The sequence below is a fragment of the Chlamydotis macqueenii genome, chromosome 6 (assembly GCF_036417535.1).
Source record: "Chlamydotis macqueenii isolate bChlMac1 chromosome 6, bChlMac1.mat, whole genome shotgun sequence".
NCBI classification, from domain to species: domain Eukaryota; kingdom Metazoa; phylum Chordata; class Aves; order Otidiformes; family Otididae; genus Chlamydotis; species Chlamydotis macqueenii.
In genome coordinates, this window is record NC_141561.1 from 41238456 (window position 1) to 41265616 (window position 27161).

The 27161-nt window shown below is 47.5% G+C and overlaps 2 protein-coding genes across 2 annotated transcripts; one reads left to right on the forward strand and one right to left on the reverse strand.

Moving 5' to 3' along the window:
• Window positions 1-13: 13 nt before the first annotated feature.
• YBEY (ybeY metalloendoribonuclease) lies at window positions 14-895 on the reverse strand. Its single transcript, XM_086751043.1, has 3 exons — window positions 557-895; window positions 322-390; window positions 14-151 (listed from the first exon to the last, which is right to left on the reverse strand). The coding sequence occupies exons 1-3, from the start codon at window positions 893-895 to the stop codon at window positions 65-67; spliced, it is 495 nt and encodes a 164-aa protein (XP_086607169.1). The 3' UTR covers window positions 14-64.
• Window positions 896-1010: 115 nt separating this feature from the next.
• MCM3AP (minichromosome maintenance complex component 3 associated protein) lies at window positions 1011-26712 on the forward strand. Its single transcript, XM_086750725.1, has 28 exons — window positions 1011-1785; window positions 1873-2096; window positions 2758-2836; window positions 3900-4047; window positions 4995-5191; window positions 6186-6325; window positions 6773-6970; window positions 7190-7458; window positions 8225-8387; window positions 9415-9575; window positions 10781-11025; window positions 11764-11954; window positions 12895-12995; window positions 13264-13395; window positions 13992-14105; window positions 14598-14750; window positions 16293-16490; window positions 16798-16866; window positions 17491-17625; window positions 18057-18210; window positions 18677-18935; window positions 19303-19400; window positions 20722-21112; window positions 21254-21511; window positions 22262-22391; window positions 23359-23565; window positions 24201-24351; window positions 25224-26712. The coding sequence occupies exons 1-28, from the start codon at window positions 1011-1013 to the stop codon at window positions 25380-25382; spliced, it is 5499 nt and encodes a 1832-aa protein (XP_086606851.1). The 3' UTR covers window positions 25383-26712.
• The last annotated feature ends 449 nt before the right edge of the window (window positions 26713-27161 follow it).

Consider the following 27161-nt stretch of genomic DNA (forward strand, 5'->3'; position numbering starts at 1 on the left):
GGCGGCCCCAGCCCCTCGGTGGGCGGGAAGGGGCGGCTACGGAGAGGTCTCCGGCGCGGCCCCCTCAGAAAAGGCCGGCGGTGAGGGGCCGGAGGTTGGCGCCGGTGAGGCGGTTCAGCTCCTCCAGGATCTCCACCTCCTTCTGGTACATCTGCGGGAGGAGACACACGGAGGTCAGGGTCAAACCGCCGGTGGCAACCGCGCTCGGCGGCTGGGCCGCAGCCCCGCAGGTCCCTCGCCACGGGGGTGCGAGGCAGGGGGTTGTTTCCCCCTCTGCCCCGGGTACGCTGCGGGACGGGCCGGACACCGCACAGCCGTTACCTGTCGCCACTCGGGTTCGGTGTTGTGCTGGTAGCCGAGCAAATGGCACAGCCCGTGGGCTGCCGTCACCTGCGCAAAGGGGAAAGAACAAACGAGAGGTTGGAACAAAATAAATAAATAAATAAATAACAAAAAACCAAACCACAAAAACTCGGCGCGTTCGAGGGGTGACGGCGGCGGCAGGACAAGGGGCAACGGCTTTAAATTGAAAGCGGGGTCCCGCGGCGGGGCTCACCGCCAAGACGCCGTCGAAATCTTCGCCGGTGAGGCGGCACTGCCGGTGGATGTACTCCACCCCCAGGAAGATGTCCCCCAGGTTGTACTCGTCGCGGCACCTCGGCCGCGGCAGCTCCCCCGCCGCGACCTGGTGGAACGGGAAGGAGAGGACGTCGGTGGGCTCCGGGCGCTGCCGGTACGCGCCGTTGAGACGCCGCATCAGCCCGTTCCCGGCGCAGACCACCCCTACGTCGAAGCGGGAAGCGCCCAGGGCGGCTCGCAGGGCGCAGACGGCGCGGCGGAGCGGGGCGCGGCGGAGCGGCACGGCGCGCTGGGCATTCCGCACCGCCACGCTCATGATGGCGGCGGCGGCGGCCGGACCTCACGCCCCTCCCGTCCCTTCCCGGCCCGCTCCGCCCCGCCCCGCCCGCCGGCGCGGCTCCGCCCGCTGAGGAGAGTCGGCGGCCGCCGCCATGAACGGCGGGGATCCCTTTCGCGGGCCGCCCGCCTTCCCGCCGCCGCTGCGCTTCGGGCAGGCAGCCGTCTTCGGGCCGGGGGGCGCCGCCGCCGGGCTCCCCTTCGCCCCTGGAGCCGCCGCTGCCGCCTTCGGGTCGCCCTACGGGTTAGGGCAAGCGGCGGCCTTCGCGGCGGCGGGCAGCGGCGGGGCCCCGGCGGGCAACGCGGGGTTCAGCTTCAAGCCGCCCACCAACCTGGGCAGCTTCCCGGGGCCGGGCGAGGCGCCGGGCGGCGGGGCCTTCTCGGCGCCCGAGTTCCGCTTCAAGGCCCCCGAGAGCACCGCCGCCTTCAAGCCGCTGGCGGGCGGCGAGGCGGAGAAGGGCCCGGCCGCCCCCGCCGCCTTCACCTTCTCGCCGCCGTTGGGCTTCGCGCCCGAGGCAGGCCCCGAGGCGGCGGCAGGGGGGCCCTTCTCCTTCTCGCGTCCCTCCACCGCCCTGGGCCGCCCGGAGGAGAAGGGCCCGCGGCCGCTCTTCGAGGAGGCGAGCGAGCCGCCGCTTAAGGGCTTGAAGCGGAAGGACGAGAGGGAGCGGTCGCCGCGGCGGGGGGCGGCGGTGGCGGCTCCGCCGGAGAAGCGGGCGGTGGTGCTGAGCCGCCCCCGCGGGGGGGCGCTGTTCGGGCGGACGCTGCAGGAGGTGCTGCGCAGCCAGGGCCGCGGGCACCGGGAGCGCGGGGAGGCCGGCGAGGCCGAGCGGGGAGCCGCCGAGGAGCCGCCGCCGGACCCGCCCCGGGAAGGTAGGGCGGGGGTCCGGGGCGGGGAGCTGGACGCCCCTCACAGCCCGCTGGCGACTGTCTGAGCTGACCGCCGCTTTCTCTTCCCAGATTCCACCCCTGTCACCCCTGCTCGCCGGGCTCGGGGCAGCGAGAGCGCGGAGGGGCTGGGGGGCCTGTCCCCCGGCGAGCTGACGGCCATCCAGTGCAAGAACGTCCCCGACTACCTCAACGACAGGACGGTGCTGGAGAAACACTTCGGCCAGTTCGTGAAAGTCCGGCGGGTCATGACCAGGCGCAATAAAAAAACGGCCGTTCTCCACTTTTTTGATCATGTGAGTAGCGGAAACGATCGGTGCTTGGGGAGGGGTCCAGCCCTGCAGAGGACTGCACTCCTGCTTGGTAAACGCTGTGTATTTTTCACCTGGGGGAAAGCTTTTGATCCCAAGTGCTGCTTTACAAACAGGGGTAGGAACTGCTGAGCTGCACCTAAAACCTAGTAGCTGCCGGAGCTCTGCCTGGCTTTCACTGTTCTGTTTAGCATCCAGCTCGAACACCAAACAAATGTCCCCAGTTTGTTGTCTCACATCACCCAAATTCCAGTTACGTACGCCGCTGCGTTCTCTCTCGGCAGTGCCAAGGGCGAGGTGAGCTCGTGCGACCTTTGCAGGGTGACCTGCTCACTGGAAATACCACTGCAGCGTCAGTGCTGAGGTGCATTGAGTTCGGAAACTGCATATTCTGTGTCTGCTTTGTGCTTAAAACCACACTTTTGGTCTCAAGTGCTCTAAGCTGGCTGTAGCAAAAAGCTGTGATTTCTGTGCAAAGCTGCCCAGTCCTGCTGGTTGCATGTAGGTCCTAAGTGAGAGGCTAAAATGCAGTAACCAGGATTTTACAGAGAACTGGTACGTGTTTTTCGCTGGCAAAACCTGCACTGTGTGCTTTGGTGTTGTGACGCTAATAGGTTTTCATACCCTGCTTTTGTTTTTCTTTCAGGCCTCCGCAGCTCTTGCCAGAAAAAAAGCGAAAGAGTTGCACAAAGACATAGTAACGTTTTGGCAAAAGAAGAAAACGAGTAAGTCTGTGTTTCTAGGTGTGATGAGCGGCTAACGCGCAAATGGCACGCTGTCTGCTCTGTTCTTGTTTCCTGATGTGCTGAGAATGACACAAAGATGATCTCCACAGTAGGAGTGTTACAGCTCCGGAAGTATGGTGGTTCCCTTCGGCTTCTAGCAGTCGTGCTGTTCGGTGCACAGAGACGCTCAGAGCGCTGAAGGTTGCTCTTTAGAGAAGCATAAAAATAGTTGTCCTGTGTTTTACGTGACATCCCAGGTAGCTCTGTCTCTGGCAGCGTCTGATAGTGAATGTGCGGGGAAGGGGAAAAAAAAAGAACAGGATAAAGCATTTAATTGCTCCCAGAATACAAACTTGCCTTCCAGAAAATGAACAGCTGCAGAGTTGTGTTCCTGAGAATTAACGTCTCGAAGCAGCAGCTGTAGGGTTGCCTGTTTGCTTTTGTCATTTTATTGTGGCTTTAAGTCTGTAGCAACGTGAAGGGCAGTATTCTAAAGCATCTAATCTGAGAGGATTTAAGAAACCCCACCGGCTGAAAATTTCTTCCTGGGAGAAGTTCTCCCTTGCTGCAAGTTGTAGATGTAAGTCAGCCCCAGTCTGCGCTTGGGTATGTGAAGTTAATCATTGAAATGTTTCCGCAGGAGCACTAGGAACTGTGGTTTACACAGGTGAAATGGATTTCGTATCCCATAGGGAGTTACGACTTGTGGATTATATCCCAAACCTGAGAGAACTTAAGTTCAGGTGATGATCAGACTTCATTGACTGACAATCTGCTGACCCATTCCAGTTCTTGATAGGCGACGTTTTATTTTAAAATGCTTGTTCTTTATAGAACAGTGAAGCAGACTAGCAACTGGTAGACTTACTCAGTACAGCTTCTAGTGCAAGTTGTCCTGGAAGTTTTGCATACCTGTGTGAAACTATGACTCTTAGTTTTATTTTCTAATACTATTTTTTTAAACGAGCTGTGCACCACCACCACCTCCATGAGGGAAAAAAAAAAAAATTGTTGCTTAAACTATTTGCTGAGTACCTGGCTTCATGTTTATATGTCATTCCAGGTCCAGCAAAAAGAGAGTTTTCATCCAAGGAGAAGAAAGCGGGTGAAGATGAAGGAAGGCAAAGCAGCGAGGAGCAAAAGTATCAGCATTCCCCTCTTCGAAAACCCTTAATAAGATCCTCTGCCGGCAGTGTCATGCCTGCTAAAAGGTACGTCCGCTCCTCTAGGAATCCATCTGGCAGGAAATAAGGGTGCGTGGAGGAAAATGATGATCGGTGTCTGCCAGGTGGTCACGTTCTTGACAGGGAGCGTGCTTCGTTTGTTTCTCCTGACGTGCTTTTGTTTCAAACATGTGGCTTTTTGGCTGAGCTATAAGCTTACAGAGCTCACGCTTTGTCAGCAAGGTACTTCTAGCTGCTTATTAAGGCCTTTTATGTTTTTTTTTGGTTCACGTATTTCTTTTCAATGTTTTGTTTGTAACAAGAGCGGCAATAGTGAGGCGTAAGGGAATTGCAGAGCTAAAATAGGACCAAGCAGTAATAACACTACTCACTTCAGAAACTCATTTAATTAATCATGACCACAGAATAGTTTCATTTCTAGGCAATTAACTGTTCTGTGGAATGAGAATCCCCTTTTCAGAGTAGCTGGTGAGTTTGGATCATGTAATCAGGAAATTATAGAATTAGTAATATGTCATGAAGGAATGAATATTTCTTGATTTTTGAAAGTATGTTTGTATCTGAATCCTGTAAAATCTTTTAATAATCTCTGTTGCTATAGAAAGCATTCCTCTTTTTCACATCAAACAGCAGGCTAGTTCCTGGTTTAAAACGCAAACTGCTGTGCCTTAGTGATGCAAAAATGCCGCAACAGCTCTCTGGTTCTGTCCATCAAAGGCGGATTCGGTAACACCGTTTCTGTTGTACAAAGGTTGAGGCTTTCAGCACAAATCAAGAACGCTTGGCAGTGTTGTCAAGGCAGTGCTGAGATTTAACCAGATTGACTCCCAGTGGCAGCGTCAGCTCGTAACAACCTTAGCGTGTCGGTATTTATTTGATACATTGCCGTGCGAACCAAGTGTTCTCCTAAACAGAGATATCGACTCCCTAAAGAACAGTGAACTGATGAACTGATAAAAATCTTCTGCTTCTAGTTCTCCGGCGAAGAAGCCTGGTCTGCGAAAGGCGCTGCAGTTTGAAGCAGATCTGTTTGATTCTAGTTCTGAAGGGCAGAACTCAGAGGTCTTGGGAGCTTCGTTGTCGTCTCTTAGTAACTTGGTAGGATTAGTGGCCGAGACATCTGAAGAAAGATACCGTCTTTTGGACCAAAGGGACAAAATCATGCGACAAGGTAATTACACAAGTTAATGAGTGCAACATCTGCTTCGCTGCTGGAAAGAAATTAAGTGTTGGGTGTCTGTTGCAAAGCTGTTGTGAAATTACGGGAATAGCTTTAAAGGGAGAGTTTAACACGGAGCAGTTTGTGAAGTACTCCTCTACTGTGAGGGATTGTTATAGACGTTAATTTCTTGTAGAACAGGGAAAAACTTGTTTTACTTGTTGCACGTGTGTATTTCTTGAGAAAAGTTGAATAGCAGACTGTTCATCTTCTGTGAAGGAGGCCGTATGGGGAGATTTGCATCCATGCAGGCTCTTTGAAGCGAGCTGCCCAGAGCCTCACTGTGTTTCTCTAAATTCGAACTACAACGTAGCTGGTAATTATTTCAAGAAATGTCCCTTTGTTTCACAGTGCTGGGTTGTAAACCCTTCCATCCTGTTCTTGCCATTTCAAAGCTGAGCCTACTTTTAAGATCTTATTTTTGATATGGACAAACTGATTTCTCGGCCACTTGACATGGGCTTGGGACATTGCTGGTGCTTGGTTTAGGCAAAAAGCAGGATGGGTTATTAGGATACAAAACATCAGGTCTCTTTTAGAGGCTTCAGTCTTTTCAGCAAAACTCTGGTTATCCGGGAGGGACAGTAGGAGAAATTTGCCCAAAGGAGTGGTGCAGCCCTGGGACAGGCCCCACAGTGGGGGAACCCCATTCTTGTGCGTTTCTGACCACACCAGGGTGTGGGTATGGCCGTACTCTGTCTAGAGGTAGAATGGGAATCTCGAGAGACCTCTTCCTACCTGCTTTTTGGTGACCTGTTGCCTTAGCAATGTGCTTCTCGACACCCATCCATTGGCCAGTGTACAGGCTCCAGCTGAGGCGTTTGGCATGCTTAGGGGTCTGTTGGCACATCAGGGTAACAGCTTGTCACAAAAGCAAAACCAAGAGATGTTTGTCCAAATTTATTTATTTATTTATTTATTTATTTATTTATTTATTTATTTTTAGCTCGAATAAAAAGGACCGATCTTGGCAAAGCCAAAACTGTTGTTGGCACGTGCCCAGACATGTGTCCTGAAAAGGAGCGCTACATGAGGGAGACGAGAAACCAGCTCAGTGTCTTTGAATTGCTTCTAGGATCTGACAAGGTATGAGCCCTCTGTACGCAGGGGTTGGTTTGTTCCCGGAACATCTGTTCGCGTTCTGCTTAGATAAAGCTGTCAGTGTTACCCAATTGACTACAGGATTAGTTCTGGTGGACAAGAAGACTGGAGAATTGCTTTTTCACTCAAAGGTCGTGTCTTTTATTTAGCCGCAGACAGGCTTTTAGAACTGTAGTTCTGAAGCTGTAGGGCAGCGGTTTACACTGTCTTGAAGGTTACGAGTTTGAGACTGCCAAATCAACACTTAAAATAAAACGAAATACGTTTACTAGTGTAAAAGAATGGACGTGGGCTGTTAGTGTGAACAAAGAGAAACCTCTTTGATAGTCTGCCCTTTACTAAAGTAAAGGCACGGATGGGATGGAGTCCTCTATACTCCTGAAGAGTTGAGCGTACTCCTTGGACTTTGATTCTTTTGTCCGCATCTTGCAGGTAGATCATGCAGCAGCAATTAAGGAATATAGCAGGTCTTCAGCAGATCAGGAGGAACCTTTGCCCCATGAATTGAGACCCTCTGAGGTGTTGAGCATGACCATGGACTATTTGGTGACAAACATCATGGATCAAGGAGAAGGAAACTACCGAGAATGGTATGACTTTGTCTGGAACAGAACTCGTGGAATAAGAAAGGTAAGCACTTTTGGATGGAGTTGTTTGGTGACGGAGAGCAAGAGATGATGTAATGGTGTAGAAAGTGAAGCTAAAAGCAATAGTAATTCAAATATTTTGAACTGCAAAGGGACTGAAAGCACAGCTGAAATGGGTTTTGCAAAGGTAGTTCCAGATGGCTGTGTTCTTCAACTGTAGTTTAAAAATACACGCAATGCGTTCTTTATCATTCTGGTTTAGGATATAACCCAGCAACACCTCTGCGACCCGCTGACGGTGTCTCTGATTGAGAAGTGCACTCGCTTTCACATCCATTGTGCTCACCACTTGTGTGAAGAGCCCATGTCCTCCTTTGACGCCAAAATCAACAATGAGAACATGACTAAATGCCTGCAGAGCTTGAAGGAGATGTATCAGGACCTGGCTAACAAGGGGATTTACTGCAAGAGTGAAGCAGAGTTCAGGGGTTACAATGTCTTGCTGAATCTCAACAAGGGCGATATTCTCAGGTGGGAGGAACAGATATCACTTGTTTTTTCCTTTGTCTCTGGGAAGAATTGAGATTAGGATTGAGTCTGGACAAACTGTAATGGAAACAAACTTAGTAGCAATTTTTTTTTTTGCCAAAGCAAAGAACGTGTACTGTAGTGATGTTTTAATTGAATTTTTCGGTAGGTCGTTTTAAAAAATGTCCTTTTTAAGAAAAGGAAAAAAAGCTTTGTGTTTTTCTCCTTGAATAACTCACTAGAGCTTCTGCAGGTAGTTTAGAAAAAATAAATGAAATCTTCCCTTTTCTCAGTCAGGGAGTTGATTTTTTTTTTTTTTTTTTTTTTTCTTCTTCCCAGAGTGGGAAGCTTCCTGGGGGAAGCTCCTGTCCAAGCTTCACTGCTTTATCTGCAGTAGAACCAAGCAAAAACAATATTGTGGGCAGAGTCATACTTTGCTTTTCCGGTCAGTCTCTTAACTGCCTTCCTCCGTAGACGTGGGAGCGATGTACATGAAAGCTGAATAACAGCATGCTGATTATGCAAGCATCATTAGAAGTTTAGGGATCAGTAAATAATGCTGCAGATTTAATTTAATTTACAGGTTTTTGGGTGGGTTGTTTTTTTTTTTGTTTTGTTTTGGTTTGTTTTGGGTTTTTTTGGCATGGGTTTGGAGTTGCACGTCTGTCTTAAAGCTCCTGATTTTAATTCAGTTTTATTACAGGTCGCTATCGAGTTATGGTTGTTAGACAAGCCTTTTGCTTCAATACCCTGTCTTTTGTCTCCGCAGAGAAGTACAGCAGTTTCATCCAGAGGTTAGAAACTCTGCTGAAGTTAGATTTGCAGTTCAAGCTTTTGCTGCGTTAAACAGCAACAACTTTGTGAGGTTTTTCAAGTTAATGCAAGCAGCTTCCTATCTGAATGCCTGTCTCTTACATTGTTATTTCAACCAGGTGAGAAAAAGGCAGATGGATATTTTTGCAGTGTTAATTGTAAAATAGTCTGGGACTTTTGGGAGGAAATCTTAGAGAGCAGAAAACTTAGTAGATATTCAGCCTTAAAAATAATCTTGTTCTTGCTTCTTCAGAAGTGTTTAAAAACTTATGAAGAGTTTTCTGCTGTGATATAAAGGGCAAATACTAAAATGCACTTCTCAGCATCTGGTCTCTCTGCCTTATCACCCCCTTGAGATACTTAAGCAATAAATTCACATTAATTACAACGATTTTAATAGTATTTTCTTAAAGATCTCAAGGTCTAACTGCTACTGAAATAAAAGTGAGTCAAGTAATTGTAAGCGCTAAAGGGGGCTTATAAGAAAGATGGGGACAAACATTTTAGTAGGGTCTGTTGTGATAGGAAGAGGGGTAATGGTTTTTAAATAGAATAAAGCAGATTCAGACTGAATATAAAGAAGAATATTTTTACCCTGTGGGTGGTGGAGAACTGTCCGAGGTTGCCCAGAGAGGTGGTGGATGCCCCATCCCTGGAAACATTCCAGGCCAGGTTGGACGGGGCTCTGAGCAAGCTGATCCGGTTGGAGATGTCCCTGCTCTGTGCAGGGGGGTTGGACTGGGTGGGCTTTGAAGGTCCCTTCCAACCCAAACTACTCTATGATTCTATGAATGTTTTTCCGTAACTGTGTACAAATACTTATTATTTCTCCTGAAAATAATTGGGAAGCAGAAAAGCAGGCTTGAGACTTTTGCAAAGGAAATATCAACCTGCACTCTCAGAAGCCCCTGCAACCTTTTTCTTCTGCACGAGAATCGCAAAGGGATATGTTCAAAATGAGCAGCATCGGAAAGGAGCAGAAACTAGAATAGAACTCAAACAGAAAGTGAGGTTTGAATAGTTGTTTGTTTGATGACAAAGTACTGATGTATTTTAAACATGATTTTCATGTTTGTAGTACACTTTTAGCTATTTTGGGGTCTTCAGCACGGTAGTTACGTGACTCTTCCTTTTATCTTCCTCCAGATTCGTAAAGATGCTCTCAAATCTCTCAACATTGCCTACACTGTGAGCACCCAAAGATGTACAGTGTTTCCCTTGGATCACCTGGTCCGCATGCTGCTCTTCAAAGACTGCGAGGAAGCCACTGATTTTATAAGTTACTATGGCCTGAGTGTATCTGAGGGGTAAGTGCAGGGAAAAGGGCGCCTGTGCCTTAGGGTGCCTGGTGGGGTTAGACCAATGTTAGGTGAAGCGTAAGTGTGGACAGGCTGCCCCCAGAGTTTGCGACCAGGAAAAGAGAGGAACAGGTGAAGGACAGGGGCTGGGCTCTGTAAGCAAAGCGCTAGGATAGCGATGGGTGCAGCTTTTAATGATGTGTTCTACTTTTATTGCTGACGTTATGAAAAGTTAATTTTGCATCTTTCCTGCAAGAAGTGGGATTTGTATGCCTGTAACTGCTGTGGCTTCCCACAGTAGCTTTTTTTTGCACTTGCACTTTTTTTTTTTTTACCTGACTTGATAAGATGACAAGAGATTTCAAGGGCTCAGAATACTTTCAGCCTTCTGGAAGGTGGTGAAAAATGAGGGAAACATTTACCCCGAAGGAGAGACTGCATATGGAGCTCAGTCTCCGCTGGACTCCAGGGGCTTCCTGCCTAGAAAGAGACATTGTGGGTAAACCAGTCGAAAGGAAAAAAACTTGTGTTTTTAGGGTCTTTATCTTGCAGTTGAATTGTAGTAAATTGCAGCTCCGTAGGAAAAGAGGATACAGTTCTGCTTCTCAGGAAGTTGGAGTTACGGTGATGCGCATAAGCTGGGATGAAGCTGAGCTGTGCAAACCAGATTTTAGAGGAGGTTGGAGGCAGCTGTCTGTGGATAAGAGTGCCTGCCATGGAGTACATACGTTGTAAGGTGTGCTCATAGGGACTTGCAATATCAAGGGACTGGAGAAGGCAAAAAAAACTTGAGTGTGCCAGTTAGTGCTCTATTTCCTGTTAACATTCTGTTTGGAAATAATAAATTAGCCGGACTACAGGTGCCAAGGTTGGAAGGAGATTGCAGCTTTTAAAATAGATAACCCTGGCATCTGTCCTCTGGGGTGCAGCCTAGGTAAAATGAATAATGCAAACAGTGGATAAAGGTTAAAAGGAGAGAGACACAAAATAGTCCGTGAGGATACCCAGAAATGTTAGTGCAGCTTGTACTCTGTCCTGGGAGGATAGCTGTGAGGACACTGCTCTCTCCCTGCCGAAGGTAGGAGATCCAGGCTACAGGAAGCAATCCCAAGCGCTCAGTACCTGGCTCACTTTGCCCTGCTAAGCTATTCAACCGAGAACCTGTGGGCTATTGGAGCTTTGAGAATGTTCTCCTGTTTTTTATTTTCCCCCAGCGGTTACGTGGAGCTGAATCGCTCGGCTTTCTTGGAGCCAGATGTATTACCCAAGCCGCGTAAATCGATGTTTGTCAGCCAGAAGCTAACTGTCTCAGTTGGGGAGGTCGTAAACGGTGGGCCCTTGCCCTCGGTGCCTCACCACGTGCCTGTGTCCAGCTTCAATGGACAGAACAAGTATACCGGCGGAAGCACCTCTGTGGATCAAGCTAGCAGTAGCCAAAAATCCAACGTGGAAGCAACAGGTAAGAGCAAACATCCATTTTAGATGCTGCTTAGGAACAGACTGCTGGGCCAGGTCTGTGAGTAGTTTTATTTTACAAAGCAGAAACTGTTCTTGGCTCATACAGGTTGAAATTGCATGGCAATTTGGATGTAATGAAAGCATCTTTTAGTTTAAATGTACTTACATGTCTGTAAAAGCTAAGAAACAACCCGATTAATAAAATATATTTGCCGGTACAGGAAATGCACTAGTGGAAATGAGTGCAATGTTGTCAACGTGGCAGGAATAACTAGATATTTGGCTACCTCAGACAGCCAACTTCCTTTTTCAGTTCGCAGATCTTGTATTGCAGCTGTTTGTTCCTGCTGTGTGTATAGTGGTGGTGTTTTTCGAGTTAGCTGAACATACGCTTTTTCTCGTCCTTCTTGAAAGTACATGCAGTTTGCATTTATTCAAGAGTTGTGTGTAGGTGCTAGGTGTACTTGACTTAAACTGGTTGTTTTGTTAGAAATGTATGTACTTGGTATTGGAGGTAATGCGCAATGAAATTTTTTACTGTTTTGTATAAAATACTCATAAATTAGTTTCTATGATGTAATTATATTTTTAACTTTAAGGCAGCAAGCTTGTTATGGACTTGTTTTATGACCTGATGAGATTTATCAAACAATTTATGTTTTGAAGACAAGAATAGTTTTGCTTCTATTTGTGACTGACACAGTTTCCTTAATTTTTCTCTTCCCTGCTCCCTCCCAAGAAGGAAGAGTGGAAAGCAAAGGTCTGGATTTAGATGCTGCAGCAGTGAGAGTCCAGCCCCCTGCTCATCTTCTGCCCTCGCTGTTACCTCGTCAGCTTGTGCCAATGCTGCCTCCTGCGCAGGCGATCTCCCAGCCTGCTGGGCAGCCTGAGCCTCTCCCTTCAAAGCCTCAGCCTCCCTACACAGACACAGTAAGGAAATATAAAACAATCATGAGGTATTTGGGAAAGATCTGTGAAATGTAGTAAAAGATGAGTGAGTTCTCTAGGTTGTTTTAGTTTTCCAGAATCTGCACGTGTTACGTAGAGCCAAAAGGAGATGCTCCCTGCTGCAGTGCTGTGGATACTTTGAGAAGTTGTTTCGTTGAACCGTTCTGAAAAGAGAAAGTTTTGAGTGATTTCAGATGCAAGCCTGAGAATGTCAGTGCTTGCTCTGACTCTTTCGTAGGATAAACAGTCCTGTCTGTTTAGCGTTTGAGAAACCTCTAAGGGGAGAGTCAGAAAGTCACAGTAGCAAGTTATTACCCTGACTTAGTAGGTAAACGTTGCTTTGGTGAATAGTAATGAGCTGTTTCTTAGTGGCTCCTGTTTCAAATGAGACACGGCGAAGTTCCTTCTTGTGGATACGTGAATATTAACGTTGGGTCTTGGATGCGCACCCTGTGTATCTGTGCTCTTCCCCTTTTTCTCCCTCCCACACACGTTTAGATACGCACTAATGCTGAACCCGCCTCGGAGTGTTGCATTGCTTTTTAAAGTGCAGCTGCCATATTCTACCTAAATGTGGCTACATTTCAGTGAAGATTGGAGTTAAATCAGCCAGAATGAGAGAAACTCTCAAGTATGAAAATAGGAATCCAGCTCAAAATTCACTTTTCTTAACTTGCTCATATTTAATACAGAGAGCTACTTTTGTTTCCGGGCTGTTACTAACCTTCCAGGTTAGTAACTACTAAAGCTCCCAGGCTGTTGTGTTTGATGAAGCTAGTTCAGTATGTGAGTAGAAACACAGGAGATATTGCCAATTACAGTCAAACAAGGCTGAAAGGCCTCACGCCTAGTTCACGTGTGTGCCCAGGCCTCCTGAGCAGGACCGCGTCTTGCTTCAGCTCCTTCCTCTGCTGTGTTGTAGGACATCACTGAAGTGGTGGAGAGGCTTGTGCAGGATGTCATCAAAGGAGACTGCAGAGAAGTTGGCAGAGCAGGAGCAGCTTATGTGACTGCTGCCATCTGGTAAGGAGTATTTGTTACTGGTACCTGCTTCACCTGTTGAACTGTCTGTCTTCATCTCAATCCATGAATTTTCTTGCTTTTGTTCTCCCTGTTTTCTCTGGCGCCCTGATGCGAGGAGGGTAGTGAGCCAGTAGTAGTGCGGGTGCTTGGCTGGTCGCCGTAGTCGACCCACCACAATGGAGCAAGGGTGTGCTTGGGAAAAGCACGGACATAGGGCTTTGAATGAAAACTTTCTGGCTTTGAAAAGAGAATCACTGTTTCTGCACAGCGTCTCAGAGACCACCATGGAGGAACTTGTGACTGAAGTGGTAGAGGAGATCCTCAGACAAGTGGCTGAAAGCGTGGCTAGCGCAGAAAGAGAGCGTGTCAGAGAGGAAAGGCGCAGAGTGGAAGAAGAGAGGTGAGTTGCTGCATTGGCTGTGGGGCGGGTTGGGCTGCGTACACCCTTAGGCAACGTAAGGACAGCTGGTGCCAACCCAAGTCCTTGCACGTGTGCTCAGGCCCTGCGTCCGTCTGCCGTGCCCACAGCACTCAGTTTGTCTCGCTCTGGGAGTGTGCAGACAGGTCGTCCCTTCCATGTTCTCAGATGATCTGCTAGTTAATATTTTGGTGACCTGACAGAGCCGCTGTGAAAATGGTGAGTGGGAATTCTGGGAGCTTTCATTCACCCAGAGCTTCCAGAGAGGGACATACATCCTGGCCCTGCTGTATGCAGGAACTTTTCCTTCTGAGTGAGTTGTGTGTAGCTTAATGGGGTAAGAATAGAATAGCCCCATTGTTATCTGTATTTTTGATGGAAACCTAGCTCCATGCAAAGCTGTTTAGAGAGCGAAAACAGCTAGCGGGAACTCAATTTTAAGTGAATGAACTGTCTGACACTGCGTGTAATGCTTGTGTAACTCAGCGACAGGTTGGCCAGTGTAAATCTCTTAACTTGTGTAAATCTCGCCACTCTTGTCTTGCCACTTGTGTAAACCTTTTTCTCCATCCTTCCAGGCAAAAGCAGGAAAGAGAACAGTTAATAAAGCAGTTGAGCCAGTTGGTGGGTATGGAGTTAATGGAAGAAGTAATAAAGGAGAGTGTTCGAGAAGCTTCGGACAGCGAGTTAAAGTACGTTCAACACGCTCTATGCATTGCTTTGCTGTAGGATGCTTTCCTAAGGGTACGAATTTGTCAAGGAGTGGTGGGCTTCTTGCTTGGTCTTCTCTAAGGTCATCTTCAGTAAGCTACTTCAAAGAGAGGGCAAGTGTCCTTGGTTGTACAGTGTCCATTTGCAGTCACGCTGTGTCGGGTGGTAGCAGCCCTCCCAGCTGCTTTGTCTAGGACAAGGCTGCCCTGTGTGCTTATTTTCCTTCTGACTCCCTTACGGCTCAGCTGTGGGCTCTCTTGTAGACACTTCTTTGGAAGCCCATGATCAGTGTAAAACCTGAATGACTTCTGATTACAGGTGTTATTTAGAAGGGCTGTGGAGTAGAAGTGTGGAAAATCCCTCCCCTTTGCTAAATGTGGTGGTCGTCCCTCTTTGCACCTCAACTAATTGTACTGCCATTTGCTGCAGCCTTTGCCTCACTAGAGATCTTGGTTTGTTTCATTTTGAACTAGGTGTGCCTTAGAAAGAGACCGGCAAGCCCGTATTGCCCGGTGTTCAGAAGAAGTCTGTGGTCAGGTCATGGACCTCTTTCTGGAGGATGAGATTTTCCAGATTGCTAAGGAAACTCTTCAGGAACTCCAGTGTTTCTGCAAATACTTGCAACGGTGAGTTGCCACCCTGTGATGTAACTACTTCTCTTGGGAGCAGGTCCCTTTCAGCCCAGACCATTCTATGATTCTGTGATTGGCAAGGAGTGGTTAGTAGAGTTTGAACTACAGCTGTCTGGTTGCTTTCTTTTTGCTGGTGTCTTGTCTCCACTCTAAGAGTAGACTTACTGTCTTATTAACCAGCCTGTAACAAGTTACTCAGCTATATGTGGGGAGGGGAGCACACCTCATCAGAGTCGGGTAATGAGCTTAGTAGGAGATTTCAGCTTCATCCTGTCTAGAAACTTGTAAGAATTTCTCCTGGTAGTTTTTCTGTTGGACACTTGCTTTTCTGGATATGTCTTCAGTGGCTGTTGGGGTGCTCCAAGGCAGAGATTCGTTTCTCCCTGTGCCGTGCTGCCCCAGTGCAGCAAGGTCAAGGTGTATTTCAGGTGGCGTTTCTCACCGCTAAAGAGGAAGCAGAGCAGGCTAGTCTCTTTTTTTCTGTGGAGCACCTTCCCTTGCAGAGTTCTTTCTGTCCTGAAACTGAGTTTGTGTGTCTCTTCGGGGCGTGTGTAAATTAATGGCCTTCAGTGCAATAGGGAAGACTAAGGAGGAGCCTGAAGGTGGTTGAAACAAGTGTGCACGCAGCAGTCAAGACAATGTGATGATGCAGAAATATCTTTATAAGCACTGAAAATACCTGAGCAACACCATAACACATTTTAAATTAATAAATTGGCATTTTGGTGCTCTGAAACTGTTGGCTGCCCCCCATTATGGATCGTTTGATTATAGAAAAATACACGAACATCAAATGATTAAGGCTTTGTTATATGTTTGCTCCTTGTTGGTGAATTTGCATTTTTGAATGTTCCTTAAAAACAGAACAAGAAAAAAGGCACGTACCTTTCTTACTGCAAGTAAGATGTTGCAAAGGTATTGTAGATGTTGCAAAGGTATTTGCAGCAAGCGCTTGAGATACCAGAGAAGCTTTATAGGGGATTGTTGTAAAATGTTCTATGCGCTAGGGATAAACACACTGAAAACGGAGGAAGAAAACTGTGCTTGAAATTTTTCCTGGGAAGTGCAGGAGAAGGCACAGCACAGCTGAGGAAGGGATGAGATGGAAGAGGGGCAATCCTGCTTCCCTCCTGTGATCTCTCTGGCCACTGAGAGCAAGTGCAGCTTGCTAAGCAGAAAGCTGCTCCCTTTTGTCTTTTTGTTTGTTTGTTTGGGTTTTTTGGGGTTGGTTGGTTTGTTTGTTTTTTTGAATGGGGCACAAGACTGTCCCTTTTGGACATCGCATGTGTAGAGCTGGCAGGTCTCACCTCATCCTGTGCGTGCTCCGTCTGAGCCGTGAGATTGCAGCCGTGTGCAGAAATACAGCCTGAGCCCGCCGCGTGACCCACGCGCACCGCTTCACACTCGCCCCTGGGCAGACTGCGACTTGTGGGGTGTTGGAGAGCCCAATCCAATCTGAAGTGCAAAGGTGAGAGAACCTGTTTGGCCTGCAGAAGAGGTTATTAACGTGACCTATTTATCTGTTCTCTTCCGAAGGTGGAGGGAGGCAGTGGCAGCTCGAACGAAGTTGAAACGGCAAATGAGGGCGTTTCCAGCTGCTCCCTGTTGCGCAGATCCGAAAAATAAACTGAAAGCACTGTCTCCCAGTGCAGAGTGGCCTATAGCCATGGAGAATTTGTGCAAGAGAATTGTAAACCTGGGGAACGGAGGAAAGCTGGGGACCTCTTGCACGAGGTAAGGATACTTCTAGTGACAGGAGTTGACAGTCTGTTCGGTTTCTGTAAGGCAGCTTACAGAGTAGCCCTCTTCTTCCAGTGTGAACATTAATGGCTTTGCAAAACTGTTTGTTCCTAAGTACCCCCAAAAAGTCCCTCTCTGCACAAATGCCATGACAAAGGCTGCAAACCTAAAGAAACTCTTCTGTTAACGCAGCTTTCTAAAGTGCCTGCAGTACTTCTCAGGTCTTAGTGAGTGTTTCTTGAATTTTATTAAAGTACTTGTTTTATACCAAAAAATGACAACCAGGAATGCTCTGTTTCAGATTGAATTGGCTGAGAAACAAGACAGCACATGAAATTAAAGTTCAGCACTTCTACCAGCAGTTGTTAAGGTACGTTGGTGTTTGATCCTTGTTTTCTTTCCAAACAAAGTGTAACAGAAATGCCAGAGATCTCAAATGTCAGTAAGGTTACTTGTTCCAGTGTCCACTTGCAGTCTTCATCCTGGGTGTATTTTCCAGATGAGGGAAACTGGAAGATAAATTCATGAAAGTGTTAAGCCATCTGATCCTGTTGCTGTGGGTGTAACTTTAAGGATCTGGTGGATATTACGGGGTTTTTTTGTACCTGGGTGGGATGCGGCCTGTGGTGGACTATAGGAGAGGAGTAAATGAGCTGTTACCAGCCTGCCTTGCGGCACGAAGGGTTTGATCTAGATGTTTAAAGTGCAGCGGGAGGTCTGCCTTCTCGTGGCTCTTCACGCACTCCAGTGGCCTGCGTGTTTGTTGGAGCAGGGTTTTGAAGCGGTGCGGAAGAGAAGCGATAACAGGCAGGGTCCTGCAATTCCCCAAATACGGCTCCTGTAATAGATTAAGCAGCTGCAACTCTTAAAGGCATCTGCTCTGTGGTAAAATAGATGGGCAGCAGATTTAAAGAATTAGCTCTAGTTTTGGGCTGTTTGCCAGGTGGGAATGAGCACTAGGAGGTCTTTTCATCAGCTTCTGTCTCTCTCCAAGTGATTTAGCTTGGACTCCCCTGGATCTTGTCTCGTCAATCGCTGAACATATTCCAGTTCAACAAGAACAGGTTTTTTGGAAGGTGCTATTGGTTTTGCCAAATGATGACGAATATGCGGAGGATGATCCCAGCAGGTAAGTAAAAGAGTTGATTGCTGGGTCCCTTTCTCAAGTAGGGTAGTTAAAAAGAAGAGGAGTGGTAGTATACAGTCCTTGATAAATGTTTTTCCTCTACTATGTCAAATTTCCAGGTGGTTTTGTTTTTTGTTTTTTGTTTTTTTTTTTCTTCTCCTCCAGCACACTCTAAAGAGTATAGCTGTGATGTACTGCAGTGGTCTGTATCTTCTGACACTGTTCCTTGAATTCCTTTTACTCATACTGAAAGTGGAAAACCTTGAGATATGTAACAGTGTGGGGAATTTCAGGACATTTAATAGCTGGTTAGCAGAATCCAAGTGATGTGAAGGTCGGGGTTGTGACAGATTGCGATGTCTCAGAGGTGTTGGCACTAAAATGCCATTTTTTTAGAACAAAACCCCCAAATCCCGCTCTTTCTTGTTTACTAGGGTACTGGTGGATTGGTTGAAAGCCAAATTTATGGGAGACAAAAGCTGGAAGAAAAGCACTTCCCATACGGAAGGCAGAATTCAAACACTGGCACTGTTTAGTTCTCCCAGCATGCAAGGGAGCAGAAGCATTAAAGTCAGCGTGTGTATAAAGGTAGGTGAGAACAATTTTATGATACTTAACAGGCCGTAAAAGCAGGATGTGCTCTTTTCCAGTGGATGTCGTGCGGAGGCTTTTCGCACTGTGTCCCATCAGATGGAGAGAGGTGGTACTGGGAGGGATGGGCTTGTTGAAAAGGTGTGGAAAAAAAGATGGATTTTGTCCTTGTTTCCGGTCAGCTGAGTAAATACCTACCTAGATGCAGTGCAATAGTTAAAACCTCAGTCATCTCAATTCCTGATCCCAAATCAGGTGCTGAAGTGCACTTCTGTGCTCACCTGCATCTGTTGGACACGTCCATGTTTGTCTGTCTAAAAGCTCGTTGTCTTAGGATTTGTAGAGCTCCTGGTAATGAATGTTAAAGCAGAATGCTGATGATAGCAAGCTGCAGATTTCTGTACGCAAATAGCTTTGTTTAGCTTTGGCTACCTCACTGTTCTCATCTTTGTTGCTTGTATAGGTGGTACATGGTGCACTGTCTGATTCGGAGCTTGATACAGCTGAGATGCAAAAAGACTTGCTTGGAACCAGTGGTCTCATTCTTCTCCTGCCCCCTCGAGTTAGGACTGAAGATGTTGCGGAAGAGGATGTTTATTGGCTTTCAGCTTTGCTGCAGTTGAAACAGTTGCTTCAGGCCAAACCTTTCCACCCGATAATTCCTCTGGTGGTTCTGGTCCCTAGTCAGGAAGAGGAGGCCGCAGAGAAAGAAGTAGAAGAAGGTACGTAGTTAGTTTTGTGCCTTGAAAAAAACAACGTGGGTGTTTAGGGCTGCCCCAAGTAGAACTGTGGTGGCTAGTGCGGTCTCTCAAATACGGCGTCTGGTAAAGAGAGAGTCTGTGAAGCACAGTGCTTTTCAGAGCTTTGCCAGGAATCCTGAGGCCTTAAGAGCTGATCAGTACGGAAGGAGATGAACTTTCTTTTGGCTTCTGGTTTTCCTTTACATACGGTATTTGATCTTGAGATCCTATGGGGAAGGGTGGAGGAGAGCAGTGATGCTTTGTAAGCAGAGTGTGAAACTAGGTCAGAGTAGGAGAGATACTCACTTGTTCTTTCTCTGTGTATTTGGTGGATTTTCTTCTTTTTAAGGTTTGATGCTGCAGGACTTGATTTCAGCCCAGCTGATTTCAGACTACACCGTTGTTGAGCTACCGGGTTCTATCAATGACTTACAAGGCACCAGAAGGGTAAGAACAGCAACTTGGAATATAAAGAGATACTTGACTGGTTTATCATTAACCTCTCTTAATGACTAATGTCTCATAAGGAATGTTTGTTACATTCTCAGTAGCTTAAATTGCAGCTGAGTATTGAGCTATTTTTTTTGTTATCATAACTTGTGTTTCTTGCCAGCTTTTTCACACACTTGAATTTGCTGGAGTCCGATACTTGCATGTTAACAGTGATTCCAATATCGGCCAGAACTACTCTGAAATGAAATATTTCAGCTACTTTTCCGTTATTTGTGACTATTCTATGTTAAATTACTAGACATCAGCATTTGCTACGTAGAAGATAGTTTCTTCTGTGTAATACTGAAAATTGCATTGAGACCGAAATACGTGATAAATCCATTCTTGCCTGTCCCGCCTGTGTTGAGTAGTGGGGGTACAGTTGCCACCTAACAGACAAGTGCTAGTGGTGGGTAGGCCTTTGTACCCTTACTCTCCCAGTCCTAAAATGCAAAGGACCCTTTGTAGCTCTTCTGGCTGCTGTGAGATCACCCAGTATCGCTCTGTCTTGGTGGGTGGGAGTTGAGGGATGCCTCTGTCCTCTCACAAATACAAAGGATTGTACAGGTCTGTCCCTGACAGCCTCCAGACACCAGCCTCTCCCCTTGTCCTTCGGTTTGCTGTGTGCTTGGGAGTAGAGGCCTGGGGACTAAACAAAAAGCCATGATGGAAAACAAAAGTCTGAAATAGGTTTTTTTTGCGTATGAATCATAGTGCAGTGGGTTGGAGAGGGTAATGGTGAAGAGTGGTCAAGCCAGCTCAGACCAGAAGCAGCTCCAGCTCAGTGTTCCTTTCTCATGGTATCTGAAGAAGGTGCCTAGGAAAGAAGGTGGGAGGAAGACGAGCCCAGAGTGATGCTCCCCCCACAAACCCTCACGGCTTGCATCTCTTTGCGGTTCAGGGACTGCCAGGATCAGACGTGGCTTCTCTGAGAATACTCACTCTGGGCTAATTTCTGTGAATCTGTCCAATTTCTCCCAGATAAGTTTTCAGCATTTCTGGCATCCTGCAGCAGGGAATTCCACAGCAGACTGCACCTGGTGGGAACAGCCTCTTTCTGTCTCTTCCTGAGCCTGCTGCGTGTGATTTTAGCTTGTGACCACCTAGCTGGAGAGTTATTGTTGCAAATATCGGGATGCCGATAGTCGGCTTGTTTATGTTTTGCTGCGTAGTATTGAGAACAGCGTTAAGTCAAACTTAGGGTTGCGGGATTGAATCCTTTGTGTCCTGAGCGCTGCGGAGCAGTTCCCAACCACCCATGTTTTGTGTGTTGTAGATCTCTGCGGCTGTGGCCTGGCTGGTTTCCCATTGCCCTGACTCCCTTGAGCTCAGCAGTCAGACCCTTCGGGATTATGTTGAGGATGGGATTGATGGTGAATTTGGCAAGCGCTTCTACCATGACCGGAAGGAGAGGCGTTTAGCTGGCCTGCCGTCTCAGGAGCCTGGGGTCATCATAGAGCTGTACAACAGCGTGCTGCAGTTCCTTTCGGATGTGGCATCCTCGGAGCACCTTTGTGACTTGTCTTGGCCTGTTACTGAGTTTTCAGAGCCCGGGGGTAACAAGCTTTTGCCCCACCTGCAGTGGAACATGCCTGATCACCTGGCCTGGCTGAAAAAGGCTGTGTTGTTCTTCCAGATCCCGTACCTAGATCTGCCTCCATTAGGCGGTACGTGCTTCACACTGCAGTATCCTCGTGGCAGCACCTCATTCTCTCAGGTGTGCCTGCGCCGTGTTGAACTACCACCCTATAAGATGGGTAGTTTGGCTCTGACACAGATTCCTTCAATTTATTTGTTTTTTTCCGTAGCTCCTTGGCGTCCGGTTTGCCACATGATTTTTCAGTATGTGTCTCAGATTGCTAGTTCTCCCCATACTCGACCGATCATCCAGTCTCAAGTGGAAAATCTGCTGAGCAAAACATACCAGAAGTGGAAAAACAGGACATCTAGGAACTCTGATGAAGATGGACCTTCTGTTGATGACATCCCTTGGGATGATATCTTGGCAATCTGCACTGATCATAAACTGAGAGACTGGAAACCACCCAAACTGCCTATTGCTCCAGGTATCGCGTGTCCTTCTGCAACGTGGATGATGCTTCTTCCGTAACTGTGTTTAATAACTTGGCAGTGGTGCCTTTATGCGTGGCAGCGAGTGATAGGTAGCAGGGAGGGAGCTATGGTCTTGATGTCCTCCACGCTGTAGAATGACATTGTGCTTACTGCTCATCTTCCTGCTCTTTGCAGTCTGTATTCCGTGTTGATTGTGACTTGACTTGAGGTTGCAATTAAAAATTTTATCTCTGTCTGGAGGAATATGGTCAGAGTCTTTCAGCCCTCCTCTCAGTAGGAGAGGGCTGATGTTCAACCGGAGGACAAGGATTGGTCCCTCCGGAGTTGTGTAAGCTCACGTCAGCTGAGATGGCAGGCTGCCACTGGTAATGCGCACTTTCTTGGACCAATGAAGTCTTGGATTCTGTTTATGTTCAAGTGTTGGGGGGTTTTTTGGTGCCCAGTTGGCTTAACTATAGGGAGCCTCTTTTAATGTAATGAGTAGTTAACCCACTGAGCACCGAGCTTGGCAGCAGTAGAATTTTTAAAGTGAAGATAAAGCAGCATTTTACAGTCTTTCCTAGTCATCTGCTCTCTGTTGAACAGTAGATCATCTCAAGAAGGATCCTTTTTACATGCAGATTACAACTTAAAACTACTTGAAAGTGAAAACACGCTTTGTCCTCAAGTTGGCTTTTTAATACTGGGCTTTTCTTATGAAAGGGAAAATCTCTTCTAGTAATAAACTTCGGGTTTGTTCACAGAAGCAGTAAGTGAAGATGGTCAGATTCGTGTGTACTTCTTCAAGGAACATTTAAAGAACTTCACTGTGCCTTTTTCGTGGGAGCAAGCCAGGCTGCGCACACAGGAGGAGATCCGACAAGGTCACGAGAGGTGAGGTGGCCGCTGGCACTGCCCGTGGGAGTAGCATTCAGCTGCGCCAGCAGAGTGAACCCCAAGGAGGTTGTGGGGGGCCTCTACGATGAACACGGTGCCATCATGATGCTGAAAACCAGCATAGGGCATCCTCCCAGAACGTGCTTGTGTGTATCTCCTTGAATTGATGTGCAAGGGTGTGCTGAGACAGGGTAGCAAGGAGATTTTCTTTCTTTCTGCGGTGTTACTCAGCTCTCGAAGAAATCGATTGCTTGGGAGGCACTTAAAGCGTTGTAAATGGAGAAATTAACTTCTGCCAAGGAAAAACACTGCTGAGGCTGTGGAATTAGACGAGTACTCTAGGTACACAAAGCATGGAGGAAAAACAGTGTGAGGCTAGGGAAGAGCGTAGGGATAAATCATGAGCGTGCCCTTTATTTAATAGCACCCCCTCCCTTACGTTGGCTTTCTGTCGCAGCCTGAACCCAACAGATGAATTACGTGTTAGATGATTTGCAGATTTCCTCTTTGGTAATTACATGTTAATTTTGCAGCATTTTAAGTTCAAAAAGGAGGCTTTGTCCCCGACCTGTGGGAAGACATCAAGACAGTCCTACTGCTATGAGAAAATGCCAGAGGTTGAGGAGGGAGGGTGCCTTAGAGCTGCGTGGCATTTAAATGTTTGAGACCTTGAGAGTCTAGCTCACTTCTCTAGCCTTGCTCAGAGTGAAGCCGATCTCTCTTCCCTCTTGGAAGCTTATCTGCTGCTCTGCCGTGTAGCAGGAGATGTAGCAGGATTCACCTTTCTTTGGGATGAATTCCAACCCCCTGTCAAATTAGTTCCTCTCAAACCCCATGCACAGGTGATGGTTGCTATGTTGTACCCTGGTACAAGGGAATTATGTCTCCAAATGATCAGATCAACACGCTTACACCAATTTCTGTGCTTTTGTTTGTTTTTGGTTTCTTTTTCCTTCTCCCTCAGGTCAAGGGTAAAATCTCCCAAGTCTTTTAAGAAACCCCGTAGCGTCTCCATGATGCCGAGTCAGTACGGTTCTGGCATGAGCGTGCTGTCGGGTCAAGAGAAGAGCGTTCCCAGTGCAGATGAATTCACAGACACAGCCTCTGCCCAGGATCTTTTCCCACAGCGTCTCTTGGCACAGTTGCAACTGGAGAAAATAGAAAGCAGGAGGTAAGTTCCCAGAGCAGCTGCCTTCTCCTTGCAGCCCCAGCTCAGGGTTGTAAAAAATCTTTAACTTGTCTGTAATGTGAAGTTGAAGTCCAGCTGTGCTAGGAACCAGGCTAGATTATCTCTGTTTTCATCGAATTTCATCAAGTATGTCAGCACAGTGCAGTTTCCTGCCAGCTCCTGCTTGCATCGCAGGAACAGTCCAGGATGGTAGGAGTACTTGGAAGTTTGAGGAATGATTGGAAACGGTATTGGTAGCTTGACTGAGCACAGACTAAAGCAGCGCAGCGTGCACAGTAGGCTGTGTGTCCTGCAGTATCACAGAGGTCCACTTTGGGGTGTCAGTTTGGTACTTCTGGCGATGCAGACCACAAAGCTGAAGAACTGTAGCTTTGGAGGTTGGCCCAAGGGTTTCTTGTCTTTGCTGCCTTCACTCTGTGTGGCTCCTTTCTGTACCACAACCTTCTACGATGGATTTACATCATGGCAGTGGAATACGTCAGACAGGGTCAGAAATGACTACGAAGATCAGATCCTTCTTGCGGGCACCTCTGAACCCCAGACTCTTGGTTAACTCGCAGATTACGAGAACAAATCCAGGCTGCAGTCTGACTGGTGCTCTTGATCTTTCTCTCCAGGTTTGAAGAGCAGTTGCACCGGTGTCTAGCTGAGGACATTGAGCCCCTTGGTGATTTCGTAGGTCTTCCTCTGTACCTCCCCCAGTCTCTGGTCTCCACCCCAACTGTCACCTATCCGTTGATGGAGAGTCCTGTGTTGTCTGCTCAAGAGGTAAGACAGAGTGGTACTGAGAATTAACTGTAGCTCTGAGGAGTGCATGTGCCGAACCTGCTGTAGTTGCAAAACCTTTAGTGGGAATTACCTTGGTGTGCAGCATCACATAGGCTTGGGAAATAAAAGAACTGAAAAACTGACTTTCCAGGGAGAGGAATGCTTTCTGCATATCTGGAATGAGAGTTCTTTACAGGTGTGAATGCTCTCTGCTGCTGGCAGGTACAGTGCTCTCCCTTGTGGTGCTGCACTTCAACTCAGGGAATCGCTGTTGTGGGCCGGCTTCCCCTGTTAAAGGAAGGCTAGGGACAGAAATAGAATGGTTTGGGTTGGAAGGGACCTTCAAAGCCCATCCAGTCCAACCCCCTGCAAGGAGCAGGGACATCTCCAACCAGATCAGGTTGCTCAGAGCCCCGGCCAACCTGGCCTTGAAGGTTTCCAGGGATGGGGCATCCACCGCCTCTCTGGGCAACCTGGGACAGTGCTCCACCACCCTCAGTGTAAAAAATTTCTTCCTGATATCCAATCTGAATCTGCCTCCCTCTACTTTAAACCCGTTACCCCTCATCCTGTCACAGCAGGCCCTGCTGAAGAGTCTCTCCCCACCTTTCCTGCAGCCCCCTTTAGGCACTGGGAGGCCGCTCTCAGGTCTCCCCGGAGCCTCCTCTTCTCCATGCTGAACAGCCCCAGCTCTCTCAGCCTGTCAAGAAGAACATGATATTTTTGCGTTCCTCGTCAGGGGTAGAGGGTGCTGACCTCTGTGATTGTTCTCAAAAGTGGGGGAACAGCCAGCAGCCAGTGAGCTGAGTAGTCTCCTTGCTGATGCTGAATAATGCTTCTTTCTCAGTCTCATCTCTTTTCTTTTTGACCAGGCTGGGAGTCAAGAGGGATGCAAGCTTTTGGTGGAGGGGCTAAGCCCCACGCTGTCGGACAGACTGAAACACTTGCAACGGCTCCTCAGGGCGAACAAGGAGGGTGAAGGTGCCTCCGAGCTCCACCTGTCTACTCTGATGGACATGGTGGATATTTGAGCAGAGTTGAGATGCACGTGCAGATCCAGAGACTTGGTAAAGAAATCCAGGGCTGAGGGATTCAACAGATGAGCTCCGGGGGCACGTTCCAGAAGAAGCAGGTGTCCTCCTGGGAGAAGAACGCAGAGCAGACGTGGAGCCTGGGCCCTTCTCGCATGGCTGCCTTGCGCAGAGACGGTGTGTCGTCATTCGCTGCTGAGCTTCGGCTGGCCTGCGGCTCCCTCGTCTTCTGCTTCGCAGGCACGGAGACAAGTCAAATGCTTTTCTTGGAAATCTTAAATTGACGCTTAGCGGTGATTTTTCTTTCTTACCAACTCTCATAGCTCCACCAGGAGAAAACAGTAGGGTAGCAGGGGCGCCAGGGAACATCAGAGCAATTGCTCTCCGTAGTCGCAGTTCCCGGGATGCTCTCCCAGCTCTGGGCTTGCTTGCTTGCAGCAGCACTGTGGTTTGAGGTTGCTGTTTTGCTGCCTGGGAACGTCAATACTGTCTGGAGTCAGTGCAACAGTTGTCAGAATTTTGTGCTTCATGATGCTCCATGCAAATCCAGAAAGACTTTTTTTTTTTTTTTTTTTTTAATGTGCTGCTGGGTCCAAGTTTTATTGTGTTGTATATTTATGGCATTGAAACCAGATCAGTTGCATATTCCACAAAATCCTTGTCTTGCTGGAAAGCAGGACGCTTTCTTCAGTAAACAGCTATGGAGAAAGAATTTTCCTTTTCTGGAAGAGCAGATTACCTGCATTCTCCAGTATTTAAAAAGCTGTGCCTCTGGAAGCTGAAGTTTTTCGTTTGATTCCCAGTAAATAGTATAAAGATGTACTTCATGTCTGCAGTACTCCTGTACAAGCAACTCTTTTAATTACGATATCGGCAGATTTTTCTCAGACAGAACCTTCTGCCTGGTGAAATCCAAATTACTGCAGCTTTGAGCGTAACCACTGATTATCTCGTCTGCCAGAGGCCAGTTGTCTGAGTTGCTTATAATTTCGTTTAAAATTTTTGGTAGTCCAAAACTGTCAGCTGTCTTCCAAAAAAGTAATTTTATAGGTGTTTGGTTTTTTTTTTTTTTTTTAAAATAGCATTTGTATTAATTCTCTAAAGCATAGAATGGCAATGGTAGCCTAATATTAAGTTGAAATAGGAAATTTAAACTGAAGAAACTATGCTTTTAGCCTGTTCATATACTTCTGCTTGTGTTGAGTTGAGTTGTGTTAATGCTTGCCCTGGTCACACGCAAAGCAAAGCTTGTGTGATGCTCTCAGCCATGCTTTGCTGCTCTTGATGTTCTCACTTCACCTGGAATTCAACTGTAAAAAAAAAAAAAACCAAACAAAAAAAAAACCAAACCAAAAGTGTTTTGGGCCCTGGTTCACACCATCTGGTGTAAAATCTGTTTTGTACCTAATAAATTTTTAGTGTCTTGAATTCAGCTGTTGCCTCGTTGCTGTGCAAAAGCTCCTGGTACCAGACACTTTGAGAGTCAAAGGATTTGGGGGTTGATGAGAAACTGAACAATGCGCCCTTGCAGCACAGAAGGCCAACCGCATCCTGGGCTGCATCCCCAGCAGCGAGGGCAGCAGGGCGAGGGAGGGGATTCTGCCCCTCTGCTCCGCTCTGGTGAGACCCCACCTGCAGCGCTGCGTCCAGCTCTGGAGCCCCCAACATCAGAAGGATGTGGGTCAGTTGGAGAGGGTCCAGAGGAGGCCACGCAGATGCTGAGAGGGCTGGAGCAGCTCTGCTGTGAGGCCAGGCTGAGAGAGCTGGGGCTGTTCAGCC

What these genes read in the sequence shown, in the direction of transcription:
- YBEY (XM_086751043.1), bottom strand. Translation starts at nt 895, where the DNA reads ATGAGCGTGGCGGTGCGGAATGCCCAGCGCGCCGTGCCGCTCCGCCGC. An exon ending in ATTTCGACGGCGTCTTGGCG is followed by an intron (nt 391 to 556) that starts GTGAGCCCCGCC and finishes CCCTTTGCGCAG; the next exon opens with GTGACGGCAGCCCACGGGCT. An exon ending in CCGAACCCGAGTGGCGACAG is followed by an intron (nt 152 to 321) that starts GTAACGGCTGTG and finishes CTCCTCCCGCAG; the next exon opens with ATGTACCAGAAGGAGGTGGA.
- MCM3AP (XM_086750725.1), top strand. Translation starts at nt 1,011, where the DNA reads ATGAACGGCGGGGATCCCTTTCGCGGGCCGCCCGCCTTCCCGCCGCCG. An exon ending in TGCTTCTAGGATCTGACAAG is followed by an intron (nt 6,326 to 6,772) that starts GTATGAGCCCTC and finishes CGCATCTTGCAG; the next exon opens with GTAGATCATGCAGCAGCAAT. An exon ending in AGATCTGCCTCCATTAGGCG is followed by an intron (nt 21,113 to 21,253) that starts GTACGTGCTTCA and finishes TTTTTTCCGTAG; the next exon opens with CTCCTTGGCGTCCGGTTTGC.